This window comes from Ischnura elegans, chromosome X (assembly GCF_921293095.1).
Source record: "Ischnura elegans chromosome X, ioIscEleg1.1, whole genome shotgun sequence".
NCBI lineage: Eukaryota > Metazoa > Arthropoda > Insecta > Odonata > Coenagrionidae > Ischnura > Ischnura elegans.
In genome coordinates, this window is record NC_060259.1 from 111,872,495 (window position 1) to 111,888,019 (window position 15,525).

Consider the following 15,525-nt stretch of genomic DNA (forward strand, 5'->3'; position numbering starts at 1 on the left):
AATTTGCACTTTACATCTACATCTACATCTAGAAATTACCCTGCGAGCCACCTCTAGGGTGTTTGGCAGGGGGTGATCAATCACCAGCATGCAGCATGCCTTTGGACTCCCACATGCACACCACACCGTCCAAGAAACGTCCCGTATAATAACAAACTATACTACTATATGCTGTTAGAAATGCTTTATTGGCAAACGTAAATTTATTTTGTTAATCCGTAAGCACGAGACAAAGGAAAGTTTCCTGCCACATTTTTACGATGGCATTAAATTTAACATGAGGGAAATTATATTAGAGCATAGAGTATTTCCAGACTCACAACCACTAGTAAATCTTCACTAAAATCACTTTTCTATAATACCTGAGTACCACCTCAACAAAAGTAAAAAGTAACCGGTTAGAAACTTTCAATTACAATAATTTCTAATCCCCATTTATCTTCAAGATTGTATGGTGAAAGGTTTGTGATCACGAGGGTCATCAGTCATGAATATGACGAAAAAGTAAATACATCACATACTCAGGTCCACATTCTTCGCCTACGGTTCATTTTTGAGCACTCAAAATGTGTGGATGAGACATTTCCCTCGATTCATCAGTTCCCCGCGTGAATGCGTTACGTATCTACACCAAAAACTCCATTCCCGCTAGCAGACTTCACAAAGTGCACAAGAGTCCCCGCGCCAATGGCCATGAGCACATGTCGTCGGGTGTTCGAGGGCTGTGGCACACATCTCATGCAAAACAGCCCTCTTGTCCATCGTTGGCCACAGCACCTGCCATACCTTCGCTGCCGAGAGAGTCAGACTGTCCAATAATGGAACAGTTGCATATGCGGTAGTCCGGTGGGTGAATATTTTATGGCCCATATTTAATTACTCGATGCAAAAGACAAGTGGAATGGAGGATGACAACACGAGACACGACCCCAAATCTCACAGGTGGTTTCGTCTAAGTTTGATGGTAAACACATCCAGAAGGGATAGACACGCTACTTGTATGGCAAAGGAAGGTGGAAATGAAAGAGAAGAGTTACTTTCCGTCATGAACATTCGACCTGCTAACAAAACCTAGCAAAACCGAATTCACTCTTCGAAGTCACATACCCTATTCAGGATGCCATTTGGAAAATATTCTTCGCAAGCATTCATGCGTGATCGGGATTGCCTCTTTCTTTGTCTTTGACGTGTATGAGGGCAGAAGCACCAGCGATTGATCATTTTCCACGCGCTAACTTTTCTTCCCTCCGCCAGGACCAATGCTGCTGGAGCTGCGTGGCGTGCCGCGAGGACGCGTATGTGTTCAACGACACGTGCGTGTCGTGCGAGGCGGGCCGCGCTCCGGGCCCAGACCGCGCACACTGCGTCCGCCTGCCGGCCGAGGTGATCCGCTGGGGCAGTCCGTGGGCTATCGCCCCGCTCGCCCTCTCCTCCATCGGCATCTTTCTCACGCTCTTCACGGCCACCGTGTTCGCCCGCTACAACTCCACGCCCATCATCATGGCGTCGGGCCGCGAGCTGTGCTACGTCCTCCTCACCGGCATCCTCACCTGCTACCTCATGCCCTTCCTCATCCTGGCCCCGCCCACCCCGGCCACCTGCGGCGTCCTCCGCGTCGGCCTCGGCATCTGCCTCTCACTCTGCTACTCCGCCATCTTCACCAAGACGAACCGCATCTCGCGCATCTTCAACCGCGGCGTCAAGAGCATCAAGCGCCCATCCTACACCTCGCCCCGCTCCCAGATCGTCATCTGTCTCGGTGAGTGACCTCCGCTGCATCAAGTATTGGCCCGACAGTGCCAAAGAGGAGAGTGAGAGTAAGCAGTTTACCCTGTAACACTAGCGTCACTCTATGCGCGCGCAATTCGAAACGGCAAGCCGACAGCTATGTCATGAATGTGTTTCTCGGTTGAAAAAAAACAGCTTAACCTCAGGGGCCGAGTTGAAGCTAGAACCAACAGCCTCAATGATGAAGTGTATCGAGGGGCATAATGTTTACGAATATGATAAAAGTGAGTTAATCCATTCAATTTACAATTATATAATTAACTCCCTTGGATCAAGTATGAAAACAGAAACACCTCTTTGCATGACTCATCATAAATGCAGTTGCTCCCCAGATAAACTTGGACAACTAACTTCACGCTTTCTCGCTACACCTGAGAAGCATATTTATGACATCAGGTTTTCCACTATTTTTTGGGTTAGCGCTGAGTAACTCCGCATTCACGGAGCTATCTATCGTCAAGAAGGCGTGAAGGGTGTAACAATATTAATCCAGCCCAAGCTCCTTACGCCTCCTCATGAACAATCCTTGACGCAGGGAACATGATCATATCTTATCAATGCATCTGCTATTTGATCGATGATATGCATGTTAAAGGAAAAATAAGCTTCAAACAACGTCAAGATAATTGCTCTAGGACAATTTAGAGCAGATATTTAACAAATATTAGCTTTAAAGCTAATTCTTATGTCAAAATGTGGAAAGTTAATGCGCAGAAACTGTATCATATTCTGTCCGCCTACAGTCTTGGGAGATGGAGATGAGGTGAGGTGATTATTTTTATCCACCCACAAATCTTGCTCCAAATATTAGTCACCTTGGGCATCTCCTTGGCTAAAGCGAAGAGCAATAAGAAAAGCAAGCTAAATACACCTTATCGAATATGGATATAACAATAGGTATTAAAACTATTCAGAACTATAGTGCTAAGAACAAATCACATATATTTATCAGTATTTCTCACAACTTTCTCACTATTTCTCTTATGTCTAGTTTCATATCCTCTTTATCTGATCACAATACTAAATTACACCGCTAAAGGTTTGTGATAGCGATTCAGCTTTCATGATGGGATACGAAGAGATACCGCTGGCAATGTCACCTAAGGCTGATGAAAGCAAACTTAACAAGTGAAAACTACCCTTTATTCCAGCATATCTTAGAAGCATTCTTGCACCATAACAAGTCCTAACAATTCTTTAGCATTAAAAAGATAAAATATATTTTAATTATTGTTTAACGGGATCCTTGAAAAATTTCTTTCGGGGAAGATGAAAATACTTAACTTTTAATGAATTAAACTCCCCCAGGCCACAGTTTTCTTATATTCAATTAGGTTTGTCGTCCAGTTTTTTCCTAATTATGAAAAAGCGTCAATTCTCGTTAGAACTGAAGACATTTATAGATAATAAGATATTTTCAATCGGTACTATACAATCCTATTCCGCACCTTGTTCGATCCATTTCAATGCAAAGATTTTTTTCACATTAGAAAGCTAAATTAGCGTCTAATTATTTGTTTGGATGGATTCAATTTTTTGCTGAGGGCTAATGCGAGTTGTACATTCTCAGGGATTGTGTCCGTTCAGTTGGTGGGCACAATGGTGTGGCTGATCATCGAGAAGCCGGCTGTCAAGGAAATCTACCCGTACCCGCTCACTGCCGTCCTCACGTGCGGCGTGTCAACCTTCTCCCTCATGATGTCGCTCGTGTACAACATGGTGCTCATCCTGCTCTGCACGCTGTACGCCTTCAAAACCAGGAAGATCCCCGAGAACTTCAATGAAGCCAAATACATAGGGTTCACTATGTATAGCACCTGCATCGTATGGCTTGCGTTCATCCCGATTTACTTCGGGACAAATAACGATTACAAGGTATGGATTCTAGTAACTACTTCCAGCATCATCAAAAAATGGATAAAAAGATAAAAAATGATTTAGAATGAAACTCAACTTTTACTCCTAATTATTTATCAGATCAAAATTTAATAGCAAATCACGATAAAGGTATTGAAAAATATCAATAATGAAGGCTTCACTCGGTAAAACGATAGTATGATGAATAAATGTATTAGATTTGTTTTATCCACAGTTACAGCTTTTATTTTATCCACCAGGGCATCGGCAGAAAACGAATTCCTCCTTATGATGCCGCAAAAGTGGAAATCCGAGTAGATATAATTATAATAATAGCTATGCCATACACAAAGTTATAGCTAGCTCCGAGAAAATTCGCGCCAGCTAAACACACTCACACTCCGATAGGTAAAGTCAGATTGGCCGAGGTGCTGTCAGTCTCGTTCTTCTGACTGATGTTAACAAAATACAGCATGTTTTAAGGCTAATCATCATCATCATCACTGGTCAACAATCCTAGGATTGGTTTGATGCAGCTCTCCACTCACTTCTCCTATCAGCTAATCTTTTCACGCCTACGTATTTCTTATCTTTCACATCTCTCTTTACTTGTTCCATATATTTTGTTCGGGGTCTTCCTTTTCCATTCTTGCCTTCCACTTGTCCTTCGACAATTGTCTTCATCAGGCCATCATGTCTCAAGATGTGGCCTATAATATTGTTCCGTCTTCTTATTAAGGTTTTCATGAGGCTTCTCTTCTCTCCTACCCTTCTTAGGACTTCCTCGTTACTAACTCGGTCGATCCATTTGATTTTCATCATTCTTCTGTAGCACCACATTTCAAAGGCCTCTATCCTTGCTTTCTCCGCTGCGGTCATTGTCCATGCCTCACTTCCGTATAGGAGCATACTCCAGATGTAGGTTCTTATAAATTGTTTCTTTACTTCCATATTTAAGTTTACCGCTGTAAGCAGGTCTCTCTTTTGGTGGAATGCTCTCTTTGCCTGGGCTATTCTGCTGATAATTTCTTTCTTGCTTCTCCCGTCACTAGTTATCTTGCTTCCCAAATAACAGAATTCATCCACCTCTATCAGTTTTTGCCTCCCTATTTTAATGTTGGTCTTGACTTCTTCTCTTCTGCTGCATACTAAGATCTTGGTTTTCTTCGTGCTTATTTTCAGTTGATATCTACTCATTACCCTACCCATATTAACCAGAATATTTTTCAAATCCTTCTCTGTTTCTGCTATAACGGCTATGTCATCGGCAAATCTTAGCATGCTAATTTTTTCTCCATGGATATTCACTCCCAATTCCTTTTCTTTGATTTAATTAATGGCTTTTTCAATGTAAACGTTAAAATTTACGGGTGACAGCCAGAGAGGATGTACAGCCTTGTCGCACTCCTTTCTTAATTCTTGCTTCTTCACAGCTGGGCCCTGATTTTATCACGGCTACTTAGTTTTTGTATAAACTGTGGATAATTCTTCTGTCATTATAAAGAACCCCAATTTCCTTTAGGATTCCAAGCATTGTGCTCCAATCCACGTTGTCAAATGCTTTCTCTAAGTCCACAAACGCAACGAATGTTGGCTTGTTCTTTTCCATTCTCTTCTCTATGAGCAGTCTTAGGGCCAATATGGCTTCTCTTGTTCCCTAGTATTTTCTGAAGCCAAATTGGTCCTCATCCAAATACTCTTCTGCTTTTCGTTCTATTCTTCTATAGATGATCCTTGTCAGTATATTTGACGCATGTGTAGTAAGGCTTATGGTCCTAAAATCTTCGCACTTCTCCGCTCTTTTCTTCTTAGGAATAGGGATTATAATGTTCCTCTCAAAATCCTTTGGTATCTCACCTGTCGTATACATTAAGGCTGTGAGTTTGAAATGTATTTAGTTATTAATGATTTACAGTATCATCTTCCTCGGCAACCGCATACCCCCACCATTCATTCGATATTTTGGCAATTTTCTCCCATATTTAATCGATCATTCATTTCCAGACATCCAAAGTGATATTTCCAGGTCTTAACCAGTAACAAATCACACCTTTTTGCATTGATAGAAGATACGCTTCAATTTCTATCACCCAACATCACTAACACATAAGTAGATATGTGATATACAATTTTTAAATATGTAACTCGGAATAGATAACTTTTCCATGTTTTGCAAAGGTACTTTTGAAGTTAGAGAAAAAACTTCTCCGTAGAGGTCAGAATAGTGATCTTACGGTGAATAATGTATGCATTTTAAAAATAAAAACTTGATCCAAAAGAGGAAGTATTTTCAATGAACGAATGTGCGCGAAATCTCATGATGAATGCTTTTTTCTCTTCCGCAGATTCAGATCTCCAGCATGTGCATGTGCATCGACATCAGCGCCACCGTGGCCCTCGGCTGCCTCTTCACGCCCAAAGTGTACATCGTGCTATTCCAACCGTATAAGAATGTCCGTCAGGGCAACACGCAGGTAGTTTTACCTCGAGGGATTCAACTTCATTGCCATCTCTTGCAAACGGTACTATGGTGCCTTCAAGAGAATTCGCTCAATCTCCGTGTTTGCTTCACTCCCTCCCTGGCCTGCACTTACTTCCATTCAGCATTTCCGAGGAACCTGCCCGTCCTCATCAAAGTCATGCACCTCATGGACCGAGAAATAAATTAAATTTTCCAAAATTTAAAAGTCTCGCTCGATTGAAAATTGAATTTAATAAAATGAAAACTTTGATACACGGTACATTTTGTGATGTACTCCTTGAAATGTGCAAGTTAAGTGTCAAGGAGAATAGTAACTTTGAAGGCACACTAGTAGTGGCAAAGAAGCATTTGTAGTGTTGATGTTATTAAATTTCAGTGACGATTGATTCCTCAGCGCCAATAAGTATAATTTACTATTGGATTGGATATGAATCTATATTATAAGTAATTGTTTACTTCCTCATAACACCTTATTTGGATAATTGGGAATATCCATTTACCACTTGCCACTACTTCATTGGCACAAGATGATGCAATAAGTGCCATACTACCATAATTTTCTCATTAGCACTGATAAAACTATAAATATAATTATACATTCACAACTATATACACAGTATTGGAAATTTCCAATTAAATATTTTTATCTAAAAACAACTCGAAAGTAAATACTGGAAACAATATGGCGCAAATCATTTTTTATCACTTAAATCTACGTCACGGTGGTTCACATTTGGCATTGGCTATCAGCAATCTGCCAAATATTACCGCAATCTTTTCAATTCTCTTCAACCACCCTTAGACTTCTTTTCATCTCGATATCATCGCTGCACTTTATTTGTCCCTCATCCCCCCTCTAGTCCCTTCTTTAGATTTATTTGAATGGGGCCTGCAAAAGATATCTCGGGAAGACGCCTGGAACTGGCTTACGGATAGTACGCCCAAATTTAATGAAAACTTGACATCTCTAATAAATTAATTACTACTCTGATTTCATTCTCTAAATGTAAAAAAATTTAATCCACAGTAAAAATTCATATGCATAATCTCACATATCACATATAAAACGCTATAATTTGGTTTTCAAGCGTACGAAAATGAGCAGCTGTGGCTATCTTTCTATTCTTTCAAGGCGTCCTAATTTTAGGGGATCGAAATATACAATATAAAATTAAAATATCGCAATTCTATGCCAGTGATAAAAATGCAGCTTCGCTGAGGTTCGTTTATCTAATTTATTAAGTTGATTGGCTTCTGTGCGTTTCCGATGGATGGATCCAATGGGTGTGGAACTGCCTTAGAGCTTACCGACTCACTACATTTGATCAATGGTATTTGACAAACTCTCATATCCTAACATGAATTGCGACTCCACTACGCATCGAAAACCACATCGATTTCACAAAAATATAATTGGCAACGCAACTAAATAGTTGATGAAGCTTTCGATAGAGTCGAGGGAAATGAAGGAATTGGCTGCTGTTGCAATAAATAATTAATATTTCTTTCCTTACAACCAAAGGATCTATTTTTCAAAATGCCATAACATTTTTAATATAGCAATGGTCATGTTAATTGACTTCATATTCCTACCGAGAATGTGAGTAAATATTTTTGGGTCATCCAAAGTGAACCCTAAGTTCATTCTGAATACATTCCCTCAACTTTTTCTTTCGATCGACTCCGAGGTATCTTTAGCAGTGACCCATTTATGAATGTGATTATGTTTTTCATTATAATCCACTTCTACGTGTTTTCACTTATAAAATGAAATCGTGAAATATTCAAATACTGCCAAATCACAAAACTATGCAACACGCAATCATGCACACTAAAATTAAAGCACTTACGTTTAATTAGTTTTTTTAATTTAACTACTTGGGTTTGTGGAATAACTATCATAATTATTATCTAAAACACTTATTTTTTTATAATAAATCAGGTAGATTTTTTTGTAATTATGGGTAAGTATAAACAATTGAGATTCGCAATGCCTAGTCTCCTCCTTCCTACATTAAGACATTCTAAGCATTGAAGATGGATTTTCAACGTTGGCGAATACAAATTTTCTTCAAAACTACATAAAATTACATTAAAAAGACAGAGATATACCAACTGAGAACTTCTAGATAGCATTTAGCAGCGTTATTGGCCTTGAGGAAGACCAAGTGGTCATCGCCCAAACCGTAAATGCTCAAAGGGCATAGCCGGATAAGAAGGTGAAAAGTCCCCCCTCTCGGATTTTTCCCGTACTTGGAGTATGCGATTTGGGATCAAATAGGACAAACCTCCCCATATTTCCATCCCGCTATGTGCCCACCAGGGCCGGCTAGATCGAAAATACGCTTTTCACTCTTTTTTAAATATCTCGGTCAAGAATGCATATTTTTTAATGCGGTTTGCGGCATTTAAAACCTTATTTAATGGCACATATTTTCAAGTTTTTTTCAAGAACTTCGGGCGGGGCAAGAAGATATGGCGTCGATTTGAAAATTTCAAATGTATATTTTTATAAAATTTTCTTGAGAAGGCCAAAAAGAAAAAACGTTTTCTGGAAGTGTTTTTAATACCTTTCGGCTGGCGTATTGAAAATAAACCTTTTAGGTGGTGGAACATCGCGAGAAATTCGATTGAAAATATGCGATTTTGGCCATTTGGCTCTATGCTCTGACCCTCCATAACACCTATTTTTAGTTATTATAGTATTGTACCGATTAAAGTGCTCACCACAGGGACAGAATTGTATTGATATAGGTCAGAGCATAGAGCCAAATGGCCAAAATCGCATATTTTCAATCGAATTTTTCGCGATATTCCACCACCTAAAAGTTATATTTTCAATACGCCAGCCGAAAGGTATTAAAAAACACTTCCAGAAACGTTTTTTCTTTTTGGCCCTCTCAAGAAAATTTTATAAAAACATGCATTTGAAATTTTCAAATCGACGCCATATGTTCTTGCCCCGCCCGAAGTTCTTGAAAAAAACTTGAAAATATGTGCCATTAAATAAGGTTTTAAATGCCGCAAACCGCATTAAAAAATATGCATTCTTGACCGAGATATTTAAAAAAGAGTGAAAAGCGTATTTTCGATCTAGCCGGCCCTGGTGGGCACATAGCGGGATGGAAATATGGGGAGGTTTGTCCTATTTGATCCCAAATTGCATACCCTAAGTACGGGAAAAATCCGGGAGGTGGGACTTTTCAACTTCTTATCCGGCTATGCCCTTTCAGTTTTTTTCCGTACCAGCAAATAAAGACTCTTTAACACACAACCCCAGACCACCTTCTATATCAATGAATTGAACCACCGGCTCTTAAGTGAAACATTAATATTTTGTAAATCAGTAGACAAGAGAACAATCTAAATTAGATCCGTTTATTTAGAAAGACATCAAGGAAAAACACTCAAGCTAATCAACGATATTCATGGAAATTGACTAATGGATTTCACATGAGCAAGGATACATATATGTATATTGCCATGCACGCTTTCAACACATAAATTCAAACTGCCAGTAAAAGGCAAAAGACACACAATCATCGCAGAGCTATTATTTGCAGACTAGATCCTTGAATGCCATTCGGATATTTACTCCTAAAACCTTCTTCAGACACTTGCAAAGTTCGAGCCTCATTATAAAATTATTTATTTATAAATAAGAAAAATGTAATATGTAAAGTAAATAGTTATATATAAGTAATCACATAACAATATCAAAAGTCCCTCAGCGATCTAAAAAAATATCTACGGTGTAATCCACAGTTGGTACGGCATCCAGATTTCGTTCAGCATTTAGACAACCGAGGAATCATCAATGTGACTGGGGGAATTTTGTTCGCCCACATATCATACGGACGGGTTTAGAGGCGTGGATGGAGTCTTCCTATTCTTGTGGTGTAGTTCTAGTCGATGACTCTCCCGCTGATTTTTTCGGAAGGATCGCAACCCAAAGAAAAGAATGAATTCAACACACGCCCCTTTTCAATCGAAACTTGAAGCACGTACGTGGTGGAAGGGCTCCATATTAATAATGAAAGACACTTTGTTTCTTCCACAAGTTTATAAAAAATAATATTTCTGACCGGTTTCAGCTATTACACATGGTGAAGAGATCAAGGATGCCTATCAAAGATGCGTCCTTACCAAATTCCCATGAGCTGTCAATCTAAATTTTCAACTGAGTAACACTATCTGTAAAGTTAAATTAGGTCTAGCCGTTATATCCATGGAAGCAGTTTAACCCTGAATAGTAAAATACAAATAGTACACCAACAGTCTTTTGAAAACCTTGGTTAGGAGATGATACAATTTAATCGGCCACACCATGGGGCAAGATGATCTGATGAAATTATCGCTGAAGTAGAGGTGAAAGGGATAATCGGCAGGCGTGGACTTCGGATGAGATAGGTACATAGCACCGGATGTAAAGCAGAAGAATTATGAAGGTTTTTAATGATTAACAGATACGACCAGTGACTAAAGAGGTGCGTCAAACCGATCTTAGGACTAATGACTGTTGACTATGATAATGATGCTGAACACATCAGCATTTAATTGAGAGTAATTCCACCGTTTTCACGGTTTTGCAAGTTCGAGCCACCCGAGCGAGCATTTGCAACGCCCAATTGATCACTTGGATCACTCAGGCCCGCGAGAAAGCTTGTGCTTTTGCGGCGCCCCTGGCGACAAGGGCCCGCGATGACCCGCATTTTTTTCGCCCACAGAACTCTGCCAGCCGGCCCGGCTACAGCATGCGCTTCACGGGCTGCCGCTCCCAGACGGTGCAGTCTGTGGCCTCCATGACCTCCGGCTCGCGCTCCAGCCCTCGTTCGCCGCGCTCCTCTCTCAAGCCATCGGCGGGTGCTGGGAGCAGCGCCGCGGCGCTGGTGGCCGCGCCCGCCGGCCCGCAGCCCGCACCGGCCACCCCGGCACAGCCGGGCTCAGTGTCCGTGACCGTGGCTGGCGAGACTTCCTTCGAGGAGAGCTCCCTGAGCTAAGCGGCCTGCTAACAGTCAGCCAACAACATTGGACGTCCGCCTGGTAACTGGAATATTGCAGAGAGACCGGACATCCCAAGTCCCCACAAAATACACTAGATTTCACACCCCGTCCAATATTCAACACTCCGACCCCCGCTCCGCTCATGAGCTCACATTTGAGGCGGTACAGAGAAGACCAGACACATTAGCCGAAACAATATGATAGCATTTAGTCGCCCCACAATGATAGCCCACGAATGAACCTAATGTCCCCAAAACGCCGGTCTGTTCATGAGTGGTCAAACATCAAAGGGCGGTCTGGAGAGCCGCGACATCTCACTCGACCTGAGACTAAAGAATCCTTCCCGTAAACTCAACCAGTGAAGGCAAAAGCTTCCTGGGCAATCCATTACAGTTCCCGATTAACATTCCTTCATTCCGGTCAAATTGATTCCCATCGAGGGGTTAGGCCGACCAATCCTCGATCAAATGATCCCTCATTCAAAGCAGTCTTCAGAAACCCTCGCCATCCCCTCGACTCCTCAAGATAATCCCAAAACTCCACAAGCACCCAAATCCCGATCAATCCTACGACGCCGCAATCTTCCCAAAAAATATAAAATAGCATGTATAAAAAGGTATTCCTAAGGTGCGAGGAGCTCTCTTGTGTGACACATCTTCCCGAGCCCTCTCAGCCCAACCTCCACCCTCGTCGCCCGGGTCAGCCCGGACGCCCCTGACGACCTGCCCCTGCCACGTGCACAGAACTCCGCCAGATGACCGGGCCGGGGCCTCATTCCTTTCCCTTCACCCTAGGGGCCCCGCATAGGGGCCCACGGGCGAGGCGGGCCCGGCCTCAAACGGTCGAGTCAAGAGAGGGGTTTATTCGGTGCTATTTGCGTCCGTAACATAGTCGTTCCTTTCGTCTCACGAAATTGGCAGGCGTGCCGTGAAATATGGGTCTATAGCCGTCCGAGGGCACGTAGAGAAAAGTTCGTTAACTCCCTTCAAAGGACGCACTCTATGTTCGGAGAATGGGTCGTGGAGGCAGCTGCATCCACGGGTCATCAGCACTCAGCCCTCATAAAAAAAGATATTATGTCGAATTTCCAGATCAAATGTTAAATAAATCAAAATTTTGAATGCTAACGGAAACAGGGACAAAAAATACTCCGCGGAACACTAGTGGTTATGCGTTAAAAATATAAATTAATTAATAAATCCAAAATATACATAAAGTTGTTACGAAAGAGTGTTTGTACTTAACTTCAGAGATGCGGTAACCACTGATACTGCTTGCCTCACGTGAGGACCTAAATAAAATGGTTACCAGCTTCAGGTGAGATGGAAGTAAACGACTAACATTCGGAATAATAATATTTTAGAAAAAAGAAATGATATAAATGTTTTAAGCTTGATGGTCGCGCGTTCGACCGTGGTGCCAGTACCGCGACGTGGAAGTGCGTTGCGAAGTGCGAGTCTCTTGGAGGGCGCCACCAGTGTTCAGCGGCGGTCAACGGCGCCTCGCTCAACGAAATTCACGGATGAGAAGTACTAAGGACGTATCATTGACTTTAATCGCTATACTAGCTCCGTTAGATCCACAAAAAAATTGCGCAATTTCTCACTAAACGAATTTTGCTCGTTCCTATTGTTCGGTTTTCTGCAGTTGCAGTTGAGTTGTAGGCCATCATAAATGAGTGTAAGAGAAAAATGATGAAAATCGCCTGCATTTGTGTTGTTGAATAATTGGGATGAGTATCTGGCCAAGCAGGAAGCACGAGTCTGTTCAGTTTTTTCGGCTGACGCAGTTCTTTTGGGTGTGGGGATTGCCTGAGACACGAGATGCAATGATGTTTTTGACGGTCGAATCTTTTTGAATTTGCCTAAAAACCCTTAGGAAAAGCGGTGCAGCACCTCAAATATTTTCATAATCTGAGCATGGCCTTTGCGGTCACAGGAGGACCTGCAGCGATTACTTCCAACAGAGCTTTCGAAATCTATGACGTCTAACGTCGCTTGATGAGGTTTAACGGGAGCTTCTATTACCACTGTCATGATAAGTATGCCTCTGGCCTACCTTGATTTTTACTATTTAAAGGCACTAACTAACTGGCTATTACTCCTTCAATGATATATTTGGTTCACGAGAGCGGCGAAAAATATTCATGACACCCAGTTCATTTGGAAACATCTTTTAATATCGGCAGAGGGAGTCAACCACAGGAACCCTGCCCTTTCATCAAAGGTGTTGTTACTGCTTCAGTGAAATTAAAAATACTATCATTTATGGAAATCAAATGATATCCTTTGTGCAAGTGTTTGTAGGCTTACATTTTTCACATATTGACCTGATCGCTCCCTGCCCCTCATGGCTGGGGCTCTCAATGGCCTTCCATTGGTGTTAATTTGTGTACAATTGATGTTGATAATGAATGAAGTACAATGCATTGCCCTTGAGTAGCCACGTTCTCGACTCGTACGCCGCTCCGCTGTGTTTTTCTGTTCACATCGGATAGATTGGATTCTCAGTTTCGCAATGTCATGCTAAATGGACACCACCGTGCTCCACTTTCTCTCCCTCTCTTTCAACCCTCTGTACGGCATATCCCCCACTCTCTGTCAGCGAACTTCAATTAACGCCTCGACGTCTGCTTTGTTTGTGACTGGTTAATGGTATGAAATATCTCAATATGAGGAAATGTGTTCTATTTCTCCTTTTCAATTATGTAATTGATATCAATGTTCCAAAACTTTGTGCATTGGTTTCGCAGAGCTTTTAAACATATAGATATATTTCTCGTCAATTAAATGGTTACACTTTGTATGTTTCTACACAGTAGTAATGGGTTGTTAATTAATGCTAACCATGCATACTTGTGTAAAACGTCAACCAAGAGAAAAAGAGCGAATGGGTTAGGAATAAGTTTTAATATTATTTTTAATGTCATCACTCCTGTCCCGACTATTATAAGAATATGTGTTCAATGCTAATGAACAAATTCTTATTACGTGTATTGAGAACTGAAATAAAATTTGAGCATTAAAAATCCACATGGTTTTTTATTCTCACGGGCATTTTTCACTACCGAAGTGGAGAACCGAATGAGATACTTCTGATGATTATTAAATGATAGTTGTGCCTGAGTTTTAAATAAAATATAATAAACCACTCTTATTACTTCGCGATAACACTTTTTCTATGTGAAGAATTAATAACTGCATATTAATTACCGTAAATACTCAATAAACTGGATCAGTAATTGGATTGGAATAGTTTTCCAAAATAATTAACAGTGACGTGTATAAACAATCTTTCTTCGCTTTTCTATGAGATACTCCGCAAATAGGCTGTAACTACTATTATTTATGTTCCGTTTAAGCCACACTGATGTTTCAGTCGATAACTTCATTCAATACATATTAAATTTTCACACCATATTGGAAGCAATTTTGTACAAGTTAATAGGGAAAGGCAATAGCATCATTTTGGACTCCAACTGCAACCATCGTATGAAGCATAAGAAGACCATGAATATTCATGCTCTTCTTATGCTTCTCATGCATGCTGAAAAATATAAAAGCATCAAAAATAAACTCTCGATATGTGATTCTCATGCTCACGAACTGTCTTGTTTTGATGCTATTGCTTTCACAGAAACGTGGCTATCTTCAGCTGTTAGCAACAGTGAGTTGTCTTTCTCTGACACTCATAAAATTTACCGCAGGGATAGATCCTCTAGAGGTGGTGGTGTACTCCTCGCTATAAACTCTAACTTTTATTCAAAGCAACGCAAGGACCTGGAGACGGGATGTTAAATTGTGTGGTGTGAAGTTTCTCCTTCTTCTCGCAACCGTGGGAAATCGAAAATTTTAATAGGGTGTTTCTACCGCCCCCCATCAAGTGACATCATAATATTAGAAAATTTTTTGGACTCAGTTCTTAGTGCTGTGAAGCTTGGTGATGTTATGCTTTTGGGAGACTTTAACCTATCAATCGGTTGGGACTCCCCAAATTGTGGCCATCCGCTCAATGTCCACGATCGCTATTTTCTTGACCATTTCATAGCTGGCCTTCAACTCTCTCAATATAATCTTCACCATACTCGCGATTTGGCAACACTGGATTTCCTTATTTCGTCTCTTCCTCCAGAAGAAATTACAACGGGGCGAAATATCTTTGCTTCTGACCACGAATCCCTCGATGCCGAGTACCGTTTCTGCCGGTCCCGGACAACCCGTGCACCTCCCAATGGTCCTTTGTTTCCCCTCCCTGCCTGGTCAAAAGTTTGCTGGGAGGACATCAACCGCCGCCTCGACCTCATCCCCTGGGGCGTTCTATCGTCTTTATCCCCTGAGGAAGCGGTCGTGTTACCTCTACAGTGTTATTGAAAGTGTCATTAAGGACTGTGTGCC

At 41.3% G+C, this 15,525-nt stretch overlaps 1 protein-coding gene across 1 annotated transcript in view; it reads left to right on the forward strand.

Annotated features, from left to right (window-relative positions):
• LOC124170767 (metabotropic glutamate receptor 6) overlaps window positions 1-14,163 on the forward strand; it is a 472,918-nt gene extending 458,755 nt beyond the window's left edge. The window contains exons 10-13 of the mRNA XM_046549709.1: window positions 1,255-1,759; window positions 3,359-3,663; window positions 5,991-6,119; window positions 10,855-14,163. Of these exons, the coding sequence (XP_046405665.1) occupies window positions 1,255-1,759; window positions 3,359-3,663; window positions 5,991-6,119; window positions 10,855-11,127 (1,212 nt within the window). The 3' untranslated portion in view covers window positions 11,128-14,163. The remainder of the gene's footprint in view (window positions 1-1,254; window positions 1,760-3,358; window positions 3,664-5,990; window positions 6,120-10,854) is intronic.
• Window positions 14,164-15,525: the final 1,362 nt, after the last annotated feature.